This window comes from Eretmochelys imbricata, chromosome 7 (assembly GCF_965152235.1).
Source record: "Eretmochelys imbricata isolate rEreImb1 chromosome 7, rEreImb1.hap1, whole genome shotgun sequence".
Lineage (NCBI taxonomy): Eukaryota > Metazoa > Chordata > Testudines > Cheloniidae > Eretmochelys > Eretmochelys imbricata.
The window spans coordinates 124,441,127-124,464,863 of NC_135578.1; the positions used below are offsets into that span (position 1 = coordinate 124,441,127).

The 23,737-nt window shown below is 53.8% G+C and overlaps 1 protein-coding gene across 3 annotated transcripts in view; it reads right to left on the reverse strand.

Moving 5' to 3' along the window:
• Nucleotides 1–7,075: 7,075 nt before the first annotated feature.
• Nucleotides 7,076–23,737, reverse strand: part of ARHGAP19 (Rho GTPase activating protein 19) — a 57,780-nt gene continuing 41,118 nt past the window's right edge. Inside the window, exons 3-12 of one of the 3 annotated variants that reach the window (XM_077823346.1) lie at nucleotides 20,864–20,944; nucleotides 19,011–19,220; nucleotides 18,397–18,623; nucleotides 17,744–17,830; nucleotides 16,672–16,737; nucleotides 15,634–15,822; nucleotides 15,317–15,415; nucleotides 13,362–13,454; nucleotides 12,180–12,254; nucleotides 7,076–11,289 (exon numbers count right to left, since the gene is read on the reverse strand). In XM_077823346.1, coding sequence (XP_077679472.1) covers nucleotides 11,233–11,289; nucleotides 12,180–12,254; nucleotides 13,362–13,454; nucleotides 15,317–15,415; nucleotides 15,634–15,822; nucleotides 16,672–16,737; nucleotides 17,744–17,830; nucleotides 18,397–18,623; nucleotides 19,011–19,220; nucleotides 20,864–20,944 — 1,184 coding nt within the window. In that variant the 3' untranslated portion in view covers nucleotides 7,076–11,232. The remainder of the gene's footprint in view (nucleotides 11,290–12,179; nucleotides 12,255–13,361; nucleotides 13,455–15,316; nucleotides 15,416–15,633; nucleotides 15,823–16,671; nucleotides 16,738–17,743; nucleotides 17,831–18,396; nucleotides 18,624–19,010; nucleotides 19,221–20,863; nucleotides 20,945–23,737) is intronic. The other 2 variants (XM_077823349.1, XM_077823347.1) reach the window with 2 other exon arrangements.

The following is a 23,737-nucleotide window of genomic DNA, read 5'->3' on the forward strand; positions in this document are numbered from 1 at the left end:
GTCAGAGCGAGCGGCTAGGCCCTGAGCCCCTGCCCCTCGCATCCCCCCAGCCTGCCCCACATGTGACTGTCCCTCGGGGCCCGGGGGGCTCGTTTGCTCTGCTCTAGCTCCCCCCGGTGGTTCCGCACTAGAAAGGCGGTCTCTGCAGCGTGTGGTGGAGCGGTGTGGTCCAGCCCTGAGCAGATGGATTGTCTGTAGATACCCTCCAGAGGAGAGCCCCTGGCCGCTCCCTCCCCGGGGTAGGGCGAAGAACCGGCTCTGAATTTTGGGTTTTGCAAGACGTCAGGCTCAGCCCCATAGGGAAGCGCGTGGAGCCTCGCTCTCTCTGTCACACACGCGTACACACGTACAATCACACCCCCAGCCCGATTCAGTGTGACAGTAGAAGACGGTTACGCACAAGACGTGTTGCTCACGTCCAGCCCAATGAGCTGTATGTGCCATGTGCCCCCTGTTTGGAAAGTTTCCCCCAGCAGCTCCCGTCGGGTCGGCTGTGGAGCCCTCTGGAATGGCACCTTCATGGCGCTGAACATAGGCCCCTGCCGACCCAGCCCCTCAGTTCCTGCTTGCCGGCTGCTCCGACAGAGGGGAAGGGGGGTGGGTTTGGAACGGACGTGAGCAACACACCTCGAAGAACAAGAGTTACGAGAGGGGAGGAACTCTTCTTTCTTCTTCGAGTGATTGCTCATATCCATTCCAATTAGGTGACTCCCAAGCCCCACCCAGGCAATGGGGTCGGAGTTATGGAATCACTGACTGCAGCTCCGCTCTGCCGAAAGCCGCGTCGTCTCTGGCGTGCCGGACGATGGCATAGTGAGAGGTGAAGGTATGCACCGAGGGCCAAGTCGCTGCCCTGCAGATTTCTTGTATAGGGACCTGGGCCAGGAACATCACTGAGGCCTGGGCGCTCGTGGAGTGTGCCGTATGAGCCGGGGCTGGGACCTTGGCCAGCTTGTAGCACGTGTGGATGCAGGACGGGATCCAGGAAGCCATTCTTTGAGATGAGACTGGGAGGCCTTTCACCAGGTCTGCCATGGCTACGAACAGCTGGTTCGACTTCCTGAATGGCCTAGTGCTCTCGATGTAGAAGGCTCGTGCTCGTTGAACATCCAGGGAGCGCAGCTTCTGCTCACGGCTACTGGCACGAGGCTTAGCATAAAAAACAGGGAGGAAAATGTCTTGGCTAGTATGGAAATGTGACACAACCTGAGGAAGAAAGGCCGGGTGAAGCCGGAGTTGCACCGTAACCCTGTGGAAAACCTGCTGCGGCGGGAAGAGGAGTCTCCATCAGAGTCAGACGAGACCGATCTCGACCGTGATGGCCACAGTGGCGCTGAAGGGTATTAATAGCGCTGGGAATCCAGTGCCAGTGATCAGTGCCGAGGGTCTGGTGCCGCTCCTCTCGCGGTGCCGGGAGCCATGCCCAGGACCTGGTGCTGGAGAACGGTGTCTTGGCAACAGTGATCGGGAGCAGCGCCGGGGCAAACGGTGCTGGACTGGCGATGGTGATCTCCTCAGCATGGCCGGCTTGCCCCTAGGCAGTGCCGGATGATGCGGTGCCGGAGGCTTATCCCTGACCGCCCGGGGCTGTGGTGCCTGTCACGGAGTCCCCGGGCAATGCTCTGGAACTGCTCCCCATGAAGCCAGTCAGGACTCTAGGGAAGTCTCCTTTCTGTGAGCAGCCTGTCTGCAGGACACACAGCTCACCCAGCTTCCACCTTCCTGGGTCTGACCTCGGAGCATTCAGCATCCTCTGCCCCTCCGTGTGCTTCCCACAGCGAGTCCGCCAAGGCGGGGTCCTGGGGAAGCCAGAGGGTGCTGCCCCCCAACTCCGCAGTCAGACGTGACTCTCAGCCAGCCGGTAAAACAGAGGTTTATTAGACGACAGGAACATGGTCTAAAACAGAGCTTGCAGGTGCAGAGAACAGGACCCCTCGGCTGGATCCATTTTGGGGGGCAGTGAGCCAGACAACCACGTCTGCACTTCACTCCATGTCCACAGCCAGCCCCAAACTGAAACTCTCTCCAGCCCCTCCTCCTCTGGGCTTTGTCCCTTTCCCGGGCCAGGAGGGCACCGGATCCCTTTGTTCTCCAACCCTTTAGCTCTCACCTTGCAGGGGGGAAGGGCCCAGGCCATCAGTTGCCAAGAAACAGGGTGTCGGCCATTCTCTGTGTCCAGACCCCTGCACATACCTGCCCTGTAGGGCTCTGCAATGATCATACACCCTTACCCCACCACCTAGATACTTAAGAACTGCATAGGGGAAACTGAGGCACCCCCAGATTATTCAGAGGAAACATTATAACAGTCCCACTTCGTCACATCTCTCCCCCCTTTGAGATCGAACTGAGCAGGGTCACTTTAGCCGGTGACCTGGAGAAGTTTGAAGCCACCAACGTTCCCATGGATGCCCCAGCATCTCTCCCATTCCTTGGTAGGAGTTACACCAGGCCCTTCCAGTTTCATGCCCTCCCTTAGGTCGGGGGTGGTCAATAGCACTCGCAGGCCGCATGTGGGAAGGTTTATGCGGCCCGTGCCCTTTAGCCACCCCAAAACCCCAGGGGTTCAAACTGGGATTGGATCTTCTCCCCAACAAGCTGGCCAAACACAGCCACTTGGTTATAGGACTGTTTAACTTTCTTAACAGATTTCACTCCATCTGAGACCTTCTCAACGCTATCCACGATGGATCTTTCATCAGGAAAGTCAGTGGCTTCATTCACAACAGAAAATTTCTGGCTGTTAGGAACTGAAACTTTCTTGATTAAATCACTTTCATACCCTTCAGTTGCAGTAAACTGCTTATAAAGACTCCATGAGGATTCCTTTCCCTAGGGCTTTTCTATGCAACAATTCACCCCTCACAGAAATTCTGCTCTTACCCTCTTTACGTAGGGCTTGCTCTAGAGGAACACCTTCCTGAGCAACAACAGACACTTTCTGGGTCTCCCTTACATCCAGAATTACCTCTGGCTCATCCGGCGGATTCCTACACAATCCCCTTTCAGGCAAACTTACAGACTTCCTAGATAAATTTCAGTGTAACAGCCGTGTTAGTCTGTATTCGCAAAAAGAACAGGAGTACTTTTGGGACCTTAGAGACTAACCAATTTATTTGAGCATAAGCTTTCGTGAGCTACAGCTCACTTCATCGGATGCATACAGTGGAAAATACAGTGGGGAGATTTATATACACACAGAACATGAAAAAATGGGTGTTACCATACACACTGTAAGGAGAGTGATCACCTAAGATGAGCCACTACCAGCAGGAGAGCGGGGCTTGGGGGGGGGGGAAGAAACACCTTTTGTAGTGATAATCAAGGTGGGCCATTTCCAGCAGTTAACAGGAATGTTGTCCGAGGAGCAGTGGGGGTGAGGGGGGGAAATAAACATGGGGAAATAGTTTTACTTTGTGTAATGACTCATTCACTCCCAGTCTGAGAAGGTCTCAAATGGAGTGAAAGCTGTTAAGAAAGTTAAAGGTTTCAGAGAGGGGTGGGGGTGGGGGGTGAGAAAACCTGGATTTGTGCTGGAAATGGCCCAACTTGATGATCACTTTAGATAAGCTATTACCAGCAGGAGAGTGGGGTGGGAGGAGGTATTGTTTCATGGTCTCTGTGTATATAATGTCTTCTGCAGTTTCCACAGGATGCATCCGATGAAGTGAGCTGTAGCTCACGAAAGCTCATGCTCAAATAAATTGGTTAGTCTCTAAGGTGCCACAAGTCCTCCTGTTCTTTTTGCGAATACAGACTAACACGGCTGCTACTCTGAAACCTTTAACTTAAACGGTCCGCGGCAGGCAGGACGAAGAGCAGTTTCCATCTGCAATTACTTCAGTCGGAAATCTCGCTCCTTTTTCGTCCTGGGGCAGGAAGCTCTGCAGATTTGGCACTTGTCTGTTTGGGGCGCTTCTCCCAGGCACTTCAGAATGAGTCGTGGGGGTCGCTCATTGGCATAGGCTTGCTGGGTTTGAACCCCTGGGCTCGCAGCACGTCCTGGAGCCCAAGGGGGAAGGTTTAGGGACTGGAGAAAAATACCCCACTCCCCAACCTTATCTATCACTATATACACTTTATCCACTAACTGAGAACTAAACTACAACGATCAGCAAGTACGCTAAGGGAAGCACTTGCTAGGCAAGCGACCGCAGTTCCAATGACGGTCCCTGGCGGTAAGAAGGACCTGAGGAGACGCCGGGCCGGAAGGGGCATATTCAGTGCCATGAAGGCGCCACTTCAGAGGGCTCCACAGCCAACCGACGGGAGCTGAGAAGGGAAAACTTTCCGACGGCCGTGCACGCGGCACGCACAGCTCATTGGAATCGACAGGAGCAATCCCTCGAAGAACTCCACCTTCCCTCCCTGCAGCCACAACTCCAAACACGGCAACCAGCCCCAGAAAGGGAACTTAACGCCGGGACACATGGAGGGAGGCTGACTCCTGAGATGAGCCAGGCCAGACAGGAACAAGCTGCTCCCAGAGGGGGCAGGAATGGTGGGTTTTAATTCTTCCCTTTTCATGCGGGAGGATATTCCTGGGATAGGCCCAGCACCACCCTCTGTAAATTACTTTGTAACTGGATCAGGTGTGTTCCCCCGCACTCCCTCCATGCGCACCCTGCTGGGACTGGCTGGGCTTTGTGGGGCTATGGGGCAGTACAAGCAGTGTCTTTGCTGTTAACTGAAAGCCCTGGGAGAAGCAGAATGACACACACTCTCCCTGGACATCTGGCAGTGGGAGGTTTGAAAACGCCACTCACCCAGTCAGCTCCCGGGACACCGTGTGAATTAGGACGGGGAAAGTCCTTTGCAAGTTGCTCCATGATTCAGATGCACCCGGCTGGGGCTGTGCCAGCCCTCAGGCTGCCAGGCAGCTTCCTCCTCCCCCAGCAAGGCACAGACCAGTCTCAACACTGGAGGGAGACAGTCCCAAGCCATGGAAGAGAAAGATGAGAAGGTGCAGGTGGGGCTGGGAGGGTGGGCAAGGGGACAGGAAATTAACCAGCTGGAGGCCAGAACTCTGTAGCTTAATTACAAGCCTGCTCCTGCTCCCATTGAAGCCAGTGCCAAAGCTAACAGTGGGTCAGGCCCAGCCAGCTGCAGCTCAGCCTACTGCCAAGCAATGAGGGACTCCGAGTCCCCTTGGCCCTCCCCAGCATGGCCCTGGGCCCCCAGGCGGGGGGGAGAGACCTGAACACTCCAGGTAGGCCCAATGGCTGAGCGTCTGGGAGGAGGAAGCACCGACTGGCTGGCTGTGATGAAGCGGGACTGTTCTTAATGTTTCCTCTGAATATTGTGGGGGTGCCTCAGTTTCCCCATGGCAGTTCTTAAGTATCTAGGGGGTGGGGTAAGGGTGTATGATCATTGCAGAGCCCTGGAGGGCAGGTGTGTGCAGGGGTCTGGACACAGAGAATGGCCAACACCCTGTTTCCTGGCCACTGATGGCCTGGTCCTTCCCCCCTGCAAGGTGAGAGCTAAAGGGTTGGAGAACAAAGGAATCCGGTGACCTCCTGGCCCGGGAAAGGGGAAAGCCCAGAGGAGGAGGGGCTGGAGAGAGTTTCAGTTTGGGGCTGGCTGTGGACATGGAGTGAAGGGCAGACGGGGTTGTCTGGCTCACTGCCCCCCAAAATGGACCCAGCTGAGGGGTCCTGTTCTCTGCACCTACAAGCTCTGTTTTAGACCATGTTCCTGTCGTCTAATAAACCTTCTGTTTTACTGGCTGGCTGAGAGTCACGTCTGACTGCGGAGTTGGGGGGCAGGACCCTCTGGCTTCCCCAGGACCCCGCCTTGGCGGACTCGCTGTGGGAAGCACACGGAGGGGCAGAGGACGCTGAATGCTCCGAGGTCAGACCCAGGAAGGTGGGAGCTGGGTGAGCTGTGTGTCCTGCAGACAGGCTGCTCACAGGAAGGCGACTGCCCCAGAGTCCTGCCTGGCTTCGTAGGGAGCAGCTCCAGAGCATCGCCCGGGGACTCCGTGACACGGGCTACGGAGGGAACAGAGCGTCTCAGCCCACACTACTCCCCCGTCTGCATTTGCACTAAAATCAGCCCCCGTGAAGTTCCTGCTGAGCAGGGCCACCACTGATCCCAGCACCAGCAGAGTGTAGTGCTGGACACAGCTTCCATCTGGCCTCCTCACAGGGATTAGCCCCGGAATCAAACTCCCAGAAACCCTGAACATCTTCTCCTTCCAGAGGATCAAAAGGAAAGAGGATCAAAGCAGGATGGAGACCGACACAGCCTCAGAGATGGGGTCCCGCAGACGAGCTGCCAGCCAGACATCGGCTCCCAGACGAGGCTCCGAATTCCATGGGAACACAGCCCAGAGCTGTCTGCATCTATCTTCATACACAATTTAGCAGCCTCAGCACAAAATCTAATGCCCATTACCAAGGGGATGAGAAAAAAAAAGTGTCATTTATTCACCCAGCCAAAATTACCACTTGTTCCAGGCAAGACAATGAAATGGGCAGAAAGCAAAGAGTGAGCAGCGTACACATTTAAAAAAAAAAAGATTTAAATTAAAACCTCTGATTTTTATCCACCCAGATTAAAAGTGGTGGGGCGCTTACGGAGGCCAGCTGAAGGAACAGCACGTGTGGGGGACCCCTGCCGTTTGCAGGAAACCTTTGAAGAGCCTGAATGGGTAGGAGCGTGGCTTCACAATGTCTCTAGCCTCTGTTTGCCAGAAGCTGGGAGGGAACGACAGGGGATGGGTCACTAGATGATTCCCTGTTCTGTTCAGTCCCTGTGGGCAGCTGGCATTGGCCACTGTCGGAAGACAGGACACTGGGCTAGATGGACCTTTGGTCTCCCTCCCAGTATGGCCATTCTGATGTGCCTCCTCCCCTCCACCATCCCGCAGGGTCACCGCTGCCCGAGTCACCCCGCCATTCCTCAGAGTTGCCCATGCCCAGCTGCTTGACCCCTCGGTGCTGTTGAGACCAGATGAAGGGACTGGCTTGGTCAACAGCTATCCCCCCACCCCCCAGAGCAAACAAACCCACCCCCAAATCCTCATCAAACAGCAGGAGGTGACCCAATGAAGCCGAGAATAAGCCACTGAGTGTAGAGCGCTAACAAGCCTTTAATATGGGAACTCCCCGTTAAGACTGACAATCACACATTGCACATATAAATAAGGACAAAGATTAAAAACGACACTGAATGCCCCGGCTCCAGGGCCAGGCTCGCTAGGGCCACGTCACCAGCAGTGCCACGCTTAGCAGATGGGGCACCGGGCACAGCCCAGGCTAGGGGTTCTCGTAGCTACTACAGCCCCTGTGGCCATAAGTGACGAGTTGGCACCCAGTGGTTTCTTGCAGCTCCTGTGGGCTCTGCAGCTGGGCTGGCAATGTCCAGAGACGCACCACGAGTCCCCTCTGCCCACAGAGTGCACAGGATGGAGGGTGCTCCCAGCTGGGGTGTGATCCCTTGTGTCCTGCACTGAAATCCCCACGGACAAAGTCCCGGCAGAACAGACGGTATTTCCGTGGAATCCAGAAACCCCGCAATGGGGACAGCAAGAAACCCAGTTAACAGCCAGGCCAGGCTGGGATCTATCAGGAGCCTGAACATTGCCCCTCCTTCCCTGGGGAGCTAGGAGACGGGCAATGCCCCTGCGCAAGGACTGAGGCTAGGAGCAGAGGCTGGCCTTGCTAAGCTGGAGGGAAGCACTAACCGGGCACCTGGCCTGTCCCTCACTGGGTAGAGGGAGTGGCCAACGACCTGTACTGGAGTAGCACCAGGCTCCAGTGAAGGGGCTGCCCCCTGCACAAGGACCACGCTGGTTTTCAGTCGGTCTCTGGCACCGTGGAGTGTTTGAACGGGTCGGTGCAGTCCCAGGGTCACCATTCAGGGCGGGTGCACACACACGTCTCTCCTCACAGGCCCTAGCAAGCCGTCAGGCTTTCCAGCATCACTGCTGCTCTCGTTCTCTGGGGGGAGCTGCACCTGCCAGCAGCACCTCCTAGCGCTCGCTCCAGCTCCCCACGCACACAATGCTGCTTGCTTGGCGCAATAACTGTTCGCTCGTCGGCTGCCGTTTCTGCTGCTAGGCTGCGTTATCCGTCTGCCCAACAGCGTATCCGATACAGGCTATTTACAAAAGGGTTCCTGAGGGGGGTCTGTACAGGCCCATTTACCCCGGCACTGCCTCGCAGCAATACGAGCCCCGGGTCTATGTGCTGGTGGACGCTGCACTGAACACACAAGCCACGTCCTTACTCCCTGGCCCAGGCTGCCTCTCTGGACTCTCCCCGGCCGAGAAACACCTTCCTGGGATTGAGCTATTCCAAATAACGTCAAGGGACAGGACATGCAACAGCCTCCGACTAGTGGTGGCAAGGACAGAGGCAGCCAAGGGCAGGGCTGGGGCCTGGATCCCCAGAGCAATGTCAAGCAGCCCCAGCTAGCTGAGGCAGAGAGAAGCAGACTGGAACAGGACCAGGACAGGGCTCCAGACTCTCCAGCCTGGCTCCAGACCTGGTGGAACTGAGCCAGGCCAATCGGGATCCCAAAGGGTTACCTGGCAAGTGCCCAAACTGTCAGGAGCCCCAAGGCCATACCTCGGCTGTCTCAGGGAGGGGCGGGCCATGGAGTCCCAGAACATGAAGGAGCCAATGGAGGAGCAATCTGGGACCCACAGTATTCAAGGAGCACCTTGTTGATTAGAAATGAGGGCAGGCATGGGACTCATCCTTCCCGTGGGACCTACAAGCCCCCTCACTTTGGCACCACACCCAACCGCAGCCAGAGGGTGGGGGGTTTGTGAGCCATGCAGAATGCAGGGCTGATACTGTTCAGCTGGGAAGGACAGAGACAAACCTCTCCTAGCTAGAAAACGAGGCTCAGCACAAAGACACAGCATGTCCTTGAGCCAGGTAAGGAGATGCTGCTCCACTCTGTGTGCCAGACAGAGCCCCGTGCGTGGCACCGCTTCGGGGGCATTTGAAGGGGAGCTAAAAACCCAGTTTTCCTCGTAGCTGTCTGTGAACATGAAGCAGTTTGGAACCTTTATGAAGAAAGTGACTCACGGCTCCATTAAAGGGGGGCTTAGAGGGGGGGAGTTATTTTAAACTAACACACAAATCCAGTACCTCCAATTGACTCTCTGTTGGTGGCATTTAGGGATCCAAAGGGGGGACTGGGAGTCTGGGCATACCCACCTCTGCCACTGTGCAGGGTGTCCTGGGCAAGTCACATGCCCGCTGCGTGGCAGCACCAGGAACAGAATCCTAGCTCAGTCCCCTACGTCCACTAGCAGTGTCCTGCCCACTGGCCACGCTGCTTCTCTGACACTAGACGAACAGGGCAGAACTTGGGTCAGGGACCTGCATGCACAGCTCTGCCCCTTGCCTAGAGCTGGGCTCACCTCACTGCTCGGTCTCTGTTCACACCTGCTGTCACCAATCCTCAAACATGGAGAATCTGCCATGGATGGAGCTCTACCCTGCTGGCCCCTCCAGCTTAGGAGACAATTGTAATTGGATTTCAGTGATTACTTGCTCCATCTAGGAGGGCTCAGAAGGGTTTAGCTGGCTCCCCTACTGATTCAGCCTCTACTTCACAGTGGTGATCTTGTGTATCACCATACACCACAGTGCTCACACAGACATGTGGCTGAGGTATTGGCTTAGCAGAGTACTTCAGCTTAATGAACCAGACAGCTGCCGGTGACCAGCTGCAATGGGGGCTTATTCTGGGTCTAGGTATTTCATCCCATTTCTGCAGCTCTGAGCCAAGATCCAGTCTTCTCCCGCACCTCAGGTGACAGCTTGCTAACTGATTGTTCAGGCAGTCTGCAGTCCCTGCAGTCCCCTGTATGTGATCAGCATATTGGTTACAATACACAGTCCACAGGCCAGTCTTCGGTACCACTGACAGAGGGAGGTACGTATCCCAGGGCACTGGGCCTGGCAAACCTATCTCCAGCCATCACTTGGAAAGCTGCCGGTAGCTTCCAGCACCCACCAAGCAACACCCTCGCCCCTGCACTGCTCCCACGAGGGCTCTGCCTGGCTGCCGTGGACACCTGCTTCTGAGCGATGGGAGGTCACATCACCATGATAGCTCCAGACAACCTGTCTGCCTCCCCCTCCCACCCCTTTTCCCATTCAAGAGATTCTGCCTGGCTCAGCACCCCCTAGATAGAGACTGTGAAAAGCCATTAGCTACCCCCTCCTTGTCCTCCAGACACCTCGACCACCGAAACAACTGGGAGGTGACCAGCATGGTGCTGCGGCAATGCTGGATGTGCCAGGCAGTCGGCGGCTGATTAGAAAGGAGACAGACCTTCCCGGCTTGGCAATCAGTGTGATGGGAGAGGAAGCAGGGTGCAGGGAGGTGACAGGTACATGGAAACACAATCCACTTCAGACGCAGAGAAACCTGCCTTCCAGCACCTCCCGGCAGGAGACACAGCCCTTGCGTAAACAAGCACTCTGAAGTATCCTCAAGGTTCCCTCTATAATTATGTCTGACCTTTAGTTAAAGACCACACAGTCTGTTCCCTGGGCTGGTTTCACTGGGTGCTTTCTACCGACTACCCTTTAAGTAGCAGGGACTGTAGCTAAGGGGCTCTGTTAACATCAGGATGATGAGAGTTTATTCTGGAATCTGCTTCTTTGCCATTTGCCATTAAGATGTCACCCCCCAATTCCCCTTATACCGCTGCCATGGGGCTGCCATGGCCAAGCCAGGCACGCAGCCTGTCAGGAATGCAGAAGTGACCCCTGGGGTTGGGGATTTGAGATGCTGCAGCCATCCTCTGACCTCCATCGATACCCGCATGGAGAGACTACTGCACAAGAGCTAGTAAGACAGTTAGCTGCCTGGATGCGGCTGACCGCTCTGGTTGTTGATGGGAGGCAGGGCGTAAAAACAAGACAAACATGTTAAAAGCTCAGAGAGTGAGAACCCGGAGCACTGAACAAAACCAGTGAATACAAAGCTCCTGCCTTCTTCCAACGGGCTCTCCAGCTCTTCCTCAGACACACCCTGCAGGTGCTTGGTTAGATAGTGGTTTGCCCATATTAACATAGAGAAGTCAGCGTCCTCATTGTTCTTGCAGCAAGCCCCATTGCAAGCCAAGCACTGGTGAGCTGGATTAGAGGGATCGCCGGAGGCTGCGGCACTAAGTCCTCTCACAGCTTGAGATGCAGCAGGCATTAGTCACAGCTTACACGTCCAGACTTCTGCTGCACACAAGGGCTGGTGCCTGGCTGCTCAGATGGACGACTCCTTGGTGGAAGGCACAGGGGCCTGCAGATGTTTACGGGAGTCCTGGGCCAGAGGAATTACAGCTGTTAATACGCCCGAAAGGCTGAGTATAACTGAGTGTGAAGGGCTCATGTTTCTCTCCCCGCAAGCTGAGGTCTCGGGGCAGCCCCAGTGGTAGGCGAGCGGAAGACCCTGGGACTCACAGCTATTCAGCGTCTCCTGCGAGCTGGCACAAGGTATGAACAATCCCTACAGGGTCAGTAACTGGTCACCCTCCTTTCTCCTCCTCTAGCACCCGCCAAGCCAGCGCCCATCTCCTAGCAGACCTCAGCTCTCCCACCACCATGCTGCTTCTGCGTGTCACTCTGTCCCTCCCTCTTAGACCAGCTGCCAGCCCAGCAAGTTTCAGACAGCTGTGTTTTCTGACAGCACTGTCCTGGGAAGTGCCTGGCTGGGGCTGACATTCAGCACTGGGAGCTGGGCTGAACTCCCTTCCCAGGGGGCTTTTAACCGTGCCCTAGAGCTGGCCACGGCTTTAACCAGCACATTCCAAAGCGCCACACCTCTGCTCGCCAGCAGCCTGACAGCTGCACCTAGTCAATATTTTCATCCTACCCACTCATTCTGGGTATGGAAGCCCAGCATGAGACTCCCGCCCTGACTTCCAAAGGGGCCAAGCACACGCAGCAGACTGCAGCAACCCCCTTCTTTAATACAGAGAGAAAGACCCAAGGCACTGTAGCTCCCAATACACAACGATCCAGGCAACTTAAACCGAAATGGAGCATTGCATGCTGGGATCTGTCATCCTGCAGGCCCCATTCCCATATTCAAGATGAAGGCAGGCACAGACCGCAATTTAGAATGCAATGGGCTGCAGGGGTTTACGCGTACTGGAGTGGTGTGGAGATCAACATGTGTGTATGGTACCTTGTGCGTGCAGAATTTCTCACCTCTTTCCTGCCCTCAGACAATTTTAGCCTTGCTCGGGTCCCATGACTTGCTGGAGATTCAGGAGGCCTCTGTAACTGGACACGGTTTAAATGGTGAGACAGAGGCAGAAGGGTCAGAGGGAGCAGAGACAGGCTGGGGGATAAACTGGCACTCCAAGATCTTCCTTGCAAGCAGACCATGCTAAGTAGATAGTTAGTCTCTTACCCAAGTCCAAATTCACCTCGACTGGCACAGGACATGGTGTTACCCACACCCCACAAAGGACAATGATCTCCTGTGCAGGGAGTAGACTGCCTTTGCCTTAAACTGCTGGTTAGTCTAGATTAACCCACCAAACAGACCTGGGCCTGGGACTGAAGGAGTGAGAGGAAAGATGCAGGGCTGGCCCGGAGGTAAATATGAAAATAATCTGAATTCAAATTGGAACAGTGCAGAGAAGGGCTCCTAGGATGATCAGGGGAACGGAGAGCGAGCTTCTGAGAGGAGACTGGAAGACGGTGGCTTATTCAGCCTAGCACAGTGCAGGCTGAGAGGGGATCAGTTGCTTTCTATAAATACCCTGGGGGTAAACAGCTGAGAGGGAGAAGAGCTGCTGCAGCTAAAGGACACTGCTGGCACCAGAACAAAGGGAACTAAGGCTGGAAATGAGAAGGTGGTTTCTAATCCTCACAGGGAAGCAATCTGGAGCGGCCTCCCAGTAGGAGCAGTGGAGCAAACAACCTGGAGCTTGATAAGTCAATGATGGGGACAATCTGACAGGACTTCCCTGAGATATCAGGGACTGGACTCCATGGCCAGGAGGTCCTGTGCTCCTAACATGAATCTTCAGCTCAGTCCCTCAGAGAGCGCCATGGCAAAGATCATGGTGAAGTGGGAGAAGCAGCTTTAGGAGGAGTGTGAGAGCGAGGCTGATATAATGGGATAAACTACGGAGGGCAGAGAAGCCAGGAGAGAACTTCCACAGCACAACTAGAGCCAGAGGAGCTCCGCCCAGATGAGACTCAGCACTGAACTCCAGGGCTGTCTCCATCCCAAGCCTTGGGTTGCACAAAGGGCTGTCCCCAGAATGGCATCTTCTGGCCTCGTGTCTGATTGCAGACAGATCATCCACAGGCCCAGACTCCAGCAGAGCGCAGCCAACACGCCCCTGTTGAAGCAAAGTCCCCAGGCCCAGCTCTTACCAGGTGGAGGCTCTCTTTGCTGGCTCGCTCGGATTCTGGTGTGGAGTCCCTGCTTTTCCTTTCCAAGATCAGCGGGTTCCCCAGCATCCTCCGCTGAGTTAGAAAAAAGAGAGGGTTGTTGGTAAGTGCTGTGAGAGGCCTTAAGCAGGGAGGGGAGCGCTGGGATAGGATGAGGATTCTGGGTTCAAATCACAGCCTCACATGGCCAGCAGCTGGATGTTGGGAAAAGAAGCAAAAGACTCCCTGCAAACAGGACCAACTTGAAATCTGACCTAACAAGGTTTGCTCAAAGGAAGGTGTGGCCGGGCACCTCCTCCCAGCATTTCCCCCTCTGGCAGCGGTGGGGCCTGGGGTAAAGCAGCCACACTCCGGACAATGTTTCTCTTCCCCTGCTGGGTTTACTTATCAGGATTTTGGAGGTATGCCTTGGGGCAGGCCCTAGGAGGGCTCCTCCATCAAACAAAGAGAAACCAATTTACAAACACAAACCTTTCCCTGCCCCCTCGCTGTGGGGGGGGGAGTGGGGGGGGTGTTGTCCTGTTGTAGGCCCTGGGGTGTCAGTCCTTCCCCTAAACAGGCATTCAGCCCTCCTCTCCCTCTCTCACCAGAGGAGGGGTCTGTAAAGATCTCCAGCAGCCCTTAATTGGACTCAGGTGTCCTGAACTGACCTGAGGTAACCCCTTCTCAGCTGGTAGGAAAAAGGGTCTTTATCATTCTCATACTGTCTTCCACCACTCTCTTGCAGCCATCAGACTGACTTTGTCACAGCAGGATGCAAGACACTCACTTCACTTTGCATGGGCACAAACACTGGGCCTGAGACCAGAATGGGCCCGTTTAGCCCGATATCCTGTCTCTGACAGTGGCTGACACAAGCTGTCCACAGGAAGGTGTGAAACACCCCGAGGGAACTGGGCAGTTACGCACCACGAGGGAAGTTTCTTTCCCCAGCTGTCAAGTGGTGGCCACCTCATGCCCTGGTGCAGGATGTTTCTATCCTCACACCGATATTATCGTTCCCCTTTCTCACGAACCTGCAGACATGCTGATTATCAAGAGAAGCCGCTAATCCCATATCTTACTAGCTCTGACAGCCGGGGCAGTGAGTTCCCCAACTGGTTATGCATGGTGTAGAAAGGTCTTAGCAGTTTTACTTTTAAATTAAAGCTCAGGAAAAACTTCTTAACTATAAGAGCAGTAGACCAATGGAACAGATACCTCGGGAGGTCGTGAAGCTCCTTTGCTGGAGGTTTCCAAAGGAGGCTGGAGCCATCTCTCTGAGATGGGTTAGACACCACAAATCCTGCCTCTTGGCCAGGGGTTATACTAGCTCAATGTTTCTCAATGACCAGTCTGTGGACCGGCACCGGCCCCGGAGATCTCCCTGACACAGGTTAGGAAGGCAGCAAGCCGGTCCCTGGTATCAAGAGGGTTGAGAAACGCTTTGGACTAGATGACCCCATGATTTACATGTGCTGTCTCCCAACGTCGTTGCTCTGCCGTTATGCAGGGTAACCAGAGCACAGTCTGTTCTTTCTGCGCCATTCAGTATTTCGTATCCCTCTCCTGGCCCCTCTCTCCAGTAACCCACTCCAGGCTTTTCAGTCCCTCCAGAGCTTGTCGCCTGTTCCTGGGCCCCTTCTAGGCTGTTCTGGAGCCGGGGTGACCCGTACGCACACGCGTATGCCCTGGGGCTGATGTAGAGGATTGGAATAGTCTCCGTTTTGTTTGCTATCCCTTTCCTCAGGCACCTCAACACTTGGTTTACTATTCCGACCACTGCACCGGAGCAGAGGGCATCACTAAGCTGGACCATCCCAACACACTGCAAAGAGCCAGGCCTGTGAGATTTGGGAGCTGCCCCGAAGCATAGGAGATGGCAGCAGGCAGGGCCAGAGAGGGACTTCAGCCAGAGACCCGCAACAGACAGCGCTCTGATGGGGAGCTGCAGTTACCTTAATGAGGCCGCTAAAGGAGCGGGATCGGGTGCGCCTCTGTACTGGGGGTGTCGGTGCATCGGGCCCAGGGGTGAGAGTGCCGGGATGCTTATGAAACTAGAGAGAACACACAGGGCAGCATGTTAGGTGTAAACCAACAATGATGTTATCTTCCAGTCACCCCACCCAGCTACCCGGCTCAGCTCTAGGGCACAGCACCCCAAGCCCCCTGCCTGCTCAGGATCTGTGGGTGGCTTTGTGGGCGAGCCCTGCCTCTGGGAGCCTGCAGCCAGTGGTGTGCTCCCTCGGACCAGCCCCTGCCCATTGAACACTACCTGCCGGATGAGCTTTTTCTTCTTAGCAGAGTCTGGCATGCTGTGGACGTGGTGGAAGAGCTCCTTCAGCGCCTCCTCCGTGCGCTGCTGCGTCTCCTCCCGGTGGCAAGGATCCAGCCTGCTCCGCTTCTGAGACTTCAGGGGCTGGAGTTCCTTGGACCCAGCAGATGTCAGCAAATCCAGGTCATCCTGGGAAAGTTCCCACGTCATGTTCCCACGTCACTCCCTGCCCTAGTGCCAGCCTGCTGCGCTCCACAGCGTGCGCGCGCCCGCGATCCCAGAAAGCGACATGACTCGTTACAAAACCCAAACCAGCCATTGCGTCTGAGGGCCCGCAGGAACAGCTGTGCCGGCTCCCGAGCAAGACTTGGTCACACCCCATTCCCATTGCTGTGCAGCAACGGTCCACTAACAAACCCATCAGAGCTGTGCCCAGCATGGGGGCGGCAGTGAGGTGACTTCCCCTGGCTCTTCCTGTCCCCTGGACACCACTGGGCAGCAGCTCCCCCAGGCCGAGAAGGACTTGGTGCAGCTCTCCCTTCAGCGCATCATTCCAGTTCCTTCAGCTAGATGGGGAAGGGCTAGTTTGCTGGAGAGCAAGGGGAGAAATTCTCTTTCCCCATCTAGTGGAGGGTCTGATCCCCCTTGCGGCAGCAGCCTGTACTGCCCCCGGACCAAGAATGGCCTGACCCCAGTGGTTAATGTGAATTGCTCAGCTTGGTTTAAACATGACAGCCCAGCAAAGAAGTATCTAGTCACTACACATACTGTGTCTGGGGACAGATAATAGGCCTGGTGTTAGATCTGGGGGCTGCCATGGTATTCATGCTCCAGCTCCTCCCTCCTGCAAAGGTCCTGATTTCCCCAGTGCCATCACGCGGGTGATCCTGAGCCATGGTCCCATGGCAGCTTTCCCAGGGACCTGCTAACTCCGAATCCCCCTCCACTCTCTGGGCAGATCCTGTTCTTGGGAGTGACATGCTTTCTTCCCAGCACCTGTCCCTTCCCCGTGGGCAGCCACTCATCTGCTGTCCTCACCTTTGAAGCGTGCGCCCTGGACCCCAGGTAGTGCAGCCTGGCACATTCTCGAACGTATGCTGGAGCCTGGACAGGGAGGGAAGGTAGGCAGTGAGCACAGGCGAAAGCTGGCATTTCCCCTGGGCCCTGGACCACACTGCACACCCACCAGCCCCTCTGGACTCACAGGAGCTAGTGGTACAATGCGCTTCTGCTGAGACACGAAGCCAACCCCAATGGAACCGAGAGAGTACGGCCAGCCCAACGTACCCTGAAAAGGGTCTGCAGTGCTTTTTCCACATGCAAACAACTGACCCAGTCGCTGATACCCCAAACCAGAGCCTGACTAAGAGAGGAAGAAATGCTCACCTAGAGACGGTATGGCCTTGCAGAGAGAAAACGGGCATGCTGAGAATGGCAGCCCCAGGCCTTGGAGACCCTAGCATGGCTGAGGAGCGTGCTGCATGGCCAAGACCCACCCTACCCTGCAAATGAATTTGGTCCTCCCTGAGAGGACCTGGACTGGTGCAGAGAGCCCCTTAGCAATGTCCCACCAACCCACCCTGCACCTGGAGCATGCAGAGCTGGGCCTCTCCTCTGGTCACAGCCTACCAGCTCAGCCCCAGCCCTGGGAGAGGCTTCGCCATGTGCATGAATATCTATGAGACCGAGGACATCCCACCTGGATACAGATTCAGCTCCTATCAGCACTCACCACGGGAGAGCCCCAGGAGATGTTCTCCCGTAAATAGGGACCCTAAGTTCCCCAAAAATGGCCCTTGTGAACGTCCCCTATGAAACAAACATGCTTTGGAGCCTGCCAAAGCCAGTGCCTGAACTGGCCTGCAGAGGGTGCTGTTACTCTGCCCTGTGCTTTCAACCAGCCAAAGGAGGAAGAGGCCAAGTTCAGGCATCTCAGACCTGTGCACTTCGCTTCTGCTGGGTCACTAGCTTGGCACCTCTCGGTTACCCCTCTCAGGAGAGCACAGGCAGTGTCACCAGCCAGCCGCAGCACCCTGAGAGCCCCTCCAGAAAGGGTGTGTGGAAGCGACAGGGAGAGCAGGGGTCCGAGGCCCCCGTGGGGCGCACTGACCTTGAAGAGTTTCTGCGAGTGTTTGATCATGAAGGCCACGCCCTCATTCAGCTTTGTGATATTCTCCTGCAGGTCGTTTGCTGTCACCTGGAGAGGGGACAAAGCCCACGCACGAGCATTAGAAGAGGAGGAGGCTGAGTGTGCTGGCTGACTTTCCAGGAAGATCCTGTCCCTCTGCTCAGGCCTCTATTGCACTGGACACAGATCCAAAGCCTGTGCCAGGAGGACAGCCCAGGGTCTCAGGCACCTGCACTTCAGAGCAGAAGTTTAGCAGCAGGCACAGGTGGCCCTGCAGAGGAAGGGCTGCAGTGCATCCCTCAGGCCACATGCATCGCTCACAAGGCAATTCTTAGGAACAGCAGGAGTTTGGTGACTTTTCAGAAGTATTGAAAAAGAGGAAGCAATATACACGGCTGTCAATCCTATGGCAGGCAGCAGCCATGGCACCAGCATCTCCCAACACAGCTCTGCCAAGGCCCCTGAATCTTGACTGTCAGCCCAGCCCACTCTCCCACTCCTGTGTCCCCCACACAGCCTGGCCAGCACCCTCCAGTCCTGGCCCACAGCCTCATCTATTGCTGTAATCCGGAGCCCCTCCCAGCTCCGCTGCTCTTCCCTGCAGTATAACCCAGCTGCTGCTAAGTGTTGCTTACATTTCTGGGCCACAGGATGTGGGGTGCAAACATGAGAGCCAGGTTGTGGGCAGACATCTTGTTCTTGTCCTGTTTCTTGGCCGTCTGGTAGAGCAGGTCCAGCAGCAGCTTAAGCAGGTTGCGATTGGGCGGGGGGAGGATCAGGAAGAGCAGCTGCAGAGCTTCGATCTGCCTCTCCTTATCCGGTGTACTGGTCTTGTTCCCCTTGTCATCAAACTGCATCAGGCCTGCAAGCCAGGGCGTAGAAGCTGAAGCCACTTGGAGCCCCTCAGGTCTCCGTAACTAGGAAGCTATGTCCATACTGACCAGTTACCGCCTCCAACCCCCATCAACCCTCCCCCTCATACATTGTACTTCTCCAGACATGCCTACCCTGGCTCCATCACCCCCGGGAACCCTCCACATGCTGTTTAACTCCTGCCCATGGGGCTGAAAAGTACACAGGAAAAACACCCTCGGGGTTATTCGCCTTTTGGGTCCCTCCCCTGTCAGAAGACCCAGTTCCCAAAAGAGACAAACATTCCAGTGTGTTGCCCATTGACATAAGCTGCCCTCGAGGAGGCTCGCTCAGCTCCCATTCCTCGTTTCTATCACTGCCCCCGTTACCTACTCACCTGCAATTTTGAGGTGGGCTTGGAAGTGCTTGTGTGTCAGCAGGGGCTCTGGTAATTCACCCAGGAACATCTTCAGCAGAGAGGCCACATCATTGGAGTGAAACTCCCCCGATTCCAGGTCAATATCAGACCCGCTGTTCAGGGCATCCTTCAGGGTCTGCTGCCTGAGACTGTTCCCTGGCACTCGAAACAAGCCCTCCATTCGCAGATCTGCTCGGCAGGGAGTGGGAAAGAGATCACTCACCATGAGGAGGGGGCTCCCGACCTTTGACACAAGGAGCCCTCTCCCAATTTCTCTTCTAGCCACCTGTACGGGATCCCATATAGAAAACCTTACTCAGTGGGCTATATACAGCCCCAGGGCCCCAGGATGTGCCCTACAGCTCTGGCAGAAGGAATGCTTGCAAAATCAGAGAGGTGAGAGACAGGCTAGGAGCTGCTACAGGTGACTCTGGGTCACAGCACCAGCACATAATCCAAGCAAAACGCTCAAGTTTGGAGCCCAGTGTTCTGCCCTGTGCCACAAAGCACAGGATTCACCAAGGGCAAGTCATGCCTGACTAATCTAATTACCTTCTATGACGAGATAACTGGCTCTGTGGATGAGGGGAAAGCGGTGGATGTGTTGTTCCTTGACTTTAGCAAAGCTTTTGACACGGTCTCCCACAGTATTCTTGCCAGCAAGTTAAAGAAGTATGGGCTGGATGAATGGACTATAAGATGGATAGAAAGTTGGCTAGATTGTCGGGCTCAACGGGTAATGATCAATGGCTTCATGTCTAGTTGGCAGCCGGTATCAAGTGGAGTGCCCCAAGGGTCGGTCCTGGTGCTGATTTTGTTCAATATCTTCATTAATGATCTGGAGGATGGTGTGGATTGCACTCTCAGCAAGTTTGCAGATGACACTAAACTGGGAGGAGAGGTAGATACGCTGGAGGGTAGGAATAGGATACAGAGGGACCTAGACAAATTAGAGGATTGGGCCAAAAGAAATCTGATGAGGTTCAACAAGGACAAGTGCAGAGTCCTGCACTTAGGATGGAGTAATCCCATGCACCGCTACAGACTAGGGACCGAATGGCTAGGCAGCAGTTCTGTAGAAAAGGACCTAGGGGTTACAGTGGACGAGAAGCTGGATATGAGTCAACAGTGTGCCCTTGTTGCCAAGAAGGCCAATGGCATTTTGGGATGTATAAGTAGGAGCATTGCCAGCAGATCGAGGGATGTGATCATTCCCCTCTATTCGACATTGGTGAGGCCTCATCTGGAGTACTGTGTCCAGTTTTGGGCCCCACACTACACGAAGGATGTGGAAAAATTGGAAAGAGTCCAGCGGAGGGCAACAAAAATGATTAGGGGACTGGAATACATGACTTATGAGGAGAGGCTGAGGGAACTGGGACTGTTTAATCTGCGGAAGAGAAGAATGAGGGGGGATTTGATGGCTGCTTTCAACTATCTGAAAGGGGGTTCCAAAGAGGATGGATCTAGACTGTTCTCAGTGGTAGCAGATGACAGAACGAGGAGTAATGGTCTCAAGTTGCAGTGGGGGAGGTTTAGGTTGGATATTAGGAAAAACTTTTTCACTAGGAGGGTGGTGAAACACTGGAATGCGTTACCTAGGGAGGTGGTGGAATCTCCTTCCTTAGATATTTTTAAGGTCAGGCTTGACAAAGCCCTGTCTGGGATGATTTAGTTGGGGATTGGCCCTGCTTTGAGCAGGGGGTTGGACTAGATGACCTCCTGAGGTCCCTTCCACTCCTGATATTCTATGATTCTAAAGCAACCCCAGATGCCCCAGCAGGATGCACCCTGGAAATGGCAAGCTGGCAAGAGAGCTGAGAGTCACTTACGCTTGTGCAGGTATTCGATGAGCTGCGAGACCTGGGCGATGCCCTCCTCGGTCAGCGGGGAGCCAAACACCATCCCTTTATCTGGGGAACAAAGCAATCCAGTCAGCACACATGGGACAGGAGCAACTCAGGCATGGCACCTCTGGGCGCAGGAGCCACAGAGCTTAGCAGGCATTCGTCTACTGTGAGACCAGGATTTCCAGCAGGGGATTCTGTTGCTGGGAAACTAGTGGCCAAGAGAGTTGGGGTAAAGGTCAGAGGAGAACCCTACTCCTCTGACATCACAAGCACCCCCAAATACTTTTACCTTGCAATGGCTGTGTTCCAAGGGGCTTTCATCAATTTGCTGTTTATATCAATGCAACTGCAGATTCTCACCAATGTTCTAAATAAAACATTACTGAACCCCCGTAAGGAAAGCCATGTCAGACCAGGGACACTTCAACCTTACAGGATGTGTTAGCTACAGACCAGACCCATTGGGAGCAGGCTCCCTCCTGGAGCAGGAAAGTTAAACAAAACACAAAAAGAAAAGGAGTACTTGTGGCACCTTAGAGACTAACCAATGCATCCGATGAAATGCATCCGATGAAATGAGCTGCAGCTCACGAAAGCTCATGCTCAAATAAATTGGTTAGTCTCTAAGGTGCCACAAGTACTCCTTTTCTTTTTGCGAATACAGACTAACACGGCTGTTACTCTGAAACAAAACACAGCTTCCCCTCCAATTCTGAGCTTCCACGTGGAGCTTTAATGCAGGTAAGCAGGGGACTAGAGAAGGCCCAACTGTGGCTTGTTTAACTCGACACTGTCAGCTCAATAACCCTTTGGGACTCAGTTACAATACAGCAGTCCCCAAACGCAGCGCGGATGGGACCAAACCATTTTCACCATGCCCCCAGGCTGTGCCCCAGTGCTAAAGCCCCGTTAAAGCACCATTGTAGAGGGGCTCTCATTTTGTAAGCAACTCCCCAGGGTGGCTGATTTGACAGTGAAGAGGAGAATGTTGCTGGGTGCCTGGGGAAAGCGAGGCTGGTGCAGGTGCAGGGGGCAGTCGTGAGAGGTGGGGGGCAAAGGAACAAATACTGAAGGTGAGGGCAGCTGTGGCCTGACTGGAGAACTCCCATTGCTGGCATTCTATAAGCTCCATTTCAGGGTGGCCAAAATAAAATTAATCCTTGCCTCCTGCCCCAACTGCTCTCCTGCGTGTGTAAACAGAAGTGAAAAGTGCCAAAAGGCAGACAAGGAAATCACCAGGAGAAATGGGGAGCTCGGAGGTAGGTCCATATGGAGGGGTGGCGTCTCCACAATGATCACAGTGAGACTCTCATCTCACTCACTTGAGGTTTGCTTACGTCACTTGGGGGCACCAGCCAAAATGCAGGTGCAAGATGCCAGCCTGAGCACCCAAGCCTCCGCTCAGCAACTCAGGCTCACGAATACCAGAGCAAAAATGATGCGCACAGGCTGAACAGGGAGACGCCTGGATGGAAGGAAAGTGTTAGATGAGAAGCATATTCAACCCTAACCCTCTTGCTTAACCAAGACAGAAAACTGTTCCTATCTGAAGAGAGACTTTCCAGTGTGGAACAGTGTCAACAACAGACAGGACAGAAATCTGCCTAGAATTTCAAACAAAGGGAGAGTTGCTGGTGAATAACCTTGTTCATCAGAGAAATACCACGTACAGATAACAAGAATGCTCTGTTCTCCAAGGGCCTGATCCAATGCCCACTGGCTATCGCAGCAACTGGATCAGATCCTTAGTGAACAAGGACAGTCTAATAGATCAAAGGGAATTGATCACAGAACTAAAAGTTAGTGGTTGCTTAGGTGCAAGTGATCATGACTTGATCACATTTACAATGTGCAAACAGAAAAAAGTCTTAACCAGTAAATAGAAATAAATAAACACACACACACACACACTCTTGGTGCTTTAAAAGGGACAATTTCACAATGCCGAAAACAATTGAGCCAAATCAACTGGGAGGAAAAAATTAAAGAATGTGAATAACTGGGCACTCTCTAAGAACATTTTATTACATGTTCAAAAAGCAACCACTGACAAAGAGGCTACAAACAATTTGAGTTAAAGGTGAAGTGAAAGCAAGTATACATTTAAAAAAAAAACAATATATAAACAAATGGAAAAAAGGAGAGATTGATAGTAATGAATATAAATTGGAAGATAGGAAAGGTAGAAAATTGAAAAGGGAATCAAAAAGACACAAGGAAAAACCTATGGCCAGCAGAGTTCAGAACGATAAGAAGGAGGGCTTTTAAAAGTATATTAGGAGCAAAAGAAATCCTAACAATGGTATTGAATAATGAAAGAATGGCACAAGCATTCAATAAATATTTCTGTTCTGTTTTTGGGAAAAAGCCAGCTGATATATTCATAGAAGATGATGATGAATGAGGAAATACTTTCCATTCCAACAGTAACTAAGAAGGATTTTAAAAGGCAGCTACTAAAGTTTAATATTTGTAAAAAAGCAGGTGCAGCTCAAGAGCTGCAATCAAGAGGTTTAAAAAGCTGGCCAGCGAGCACTCTGGACTGCTAATGCTGATTTTGAATAAGTCTTGGAACACTTGGCAAGTCTCATGAGATATCTAAGTACTAGTCTGAGGTCCCAAGTTGCAGTAGTGATCCTTAACTTGAGCGTAGAGGTTCCCCAAACCCTTAATAAACCTTGAAGACATAGGTGAGCAAATATAGAAAACCCTTCTACTGGAGGACGAAAAGCTGATACTGTAGCCAAGTGAACCTTAATCGAGCTAATTGATGACCCTGGTTTCTTTAGGTCCAACAGGTAAGTCCAGGATAGCTGAAAGTGATGAAGATTCAGACACAAGCCAGTGGTGTTGACA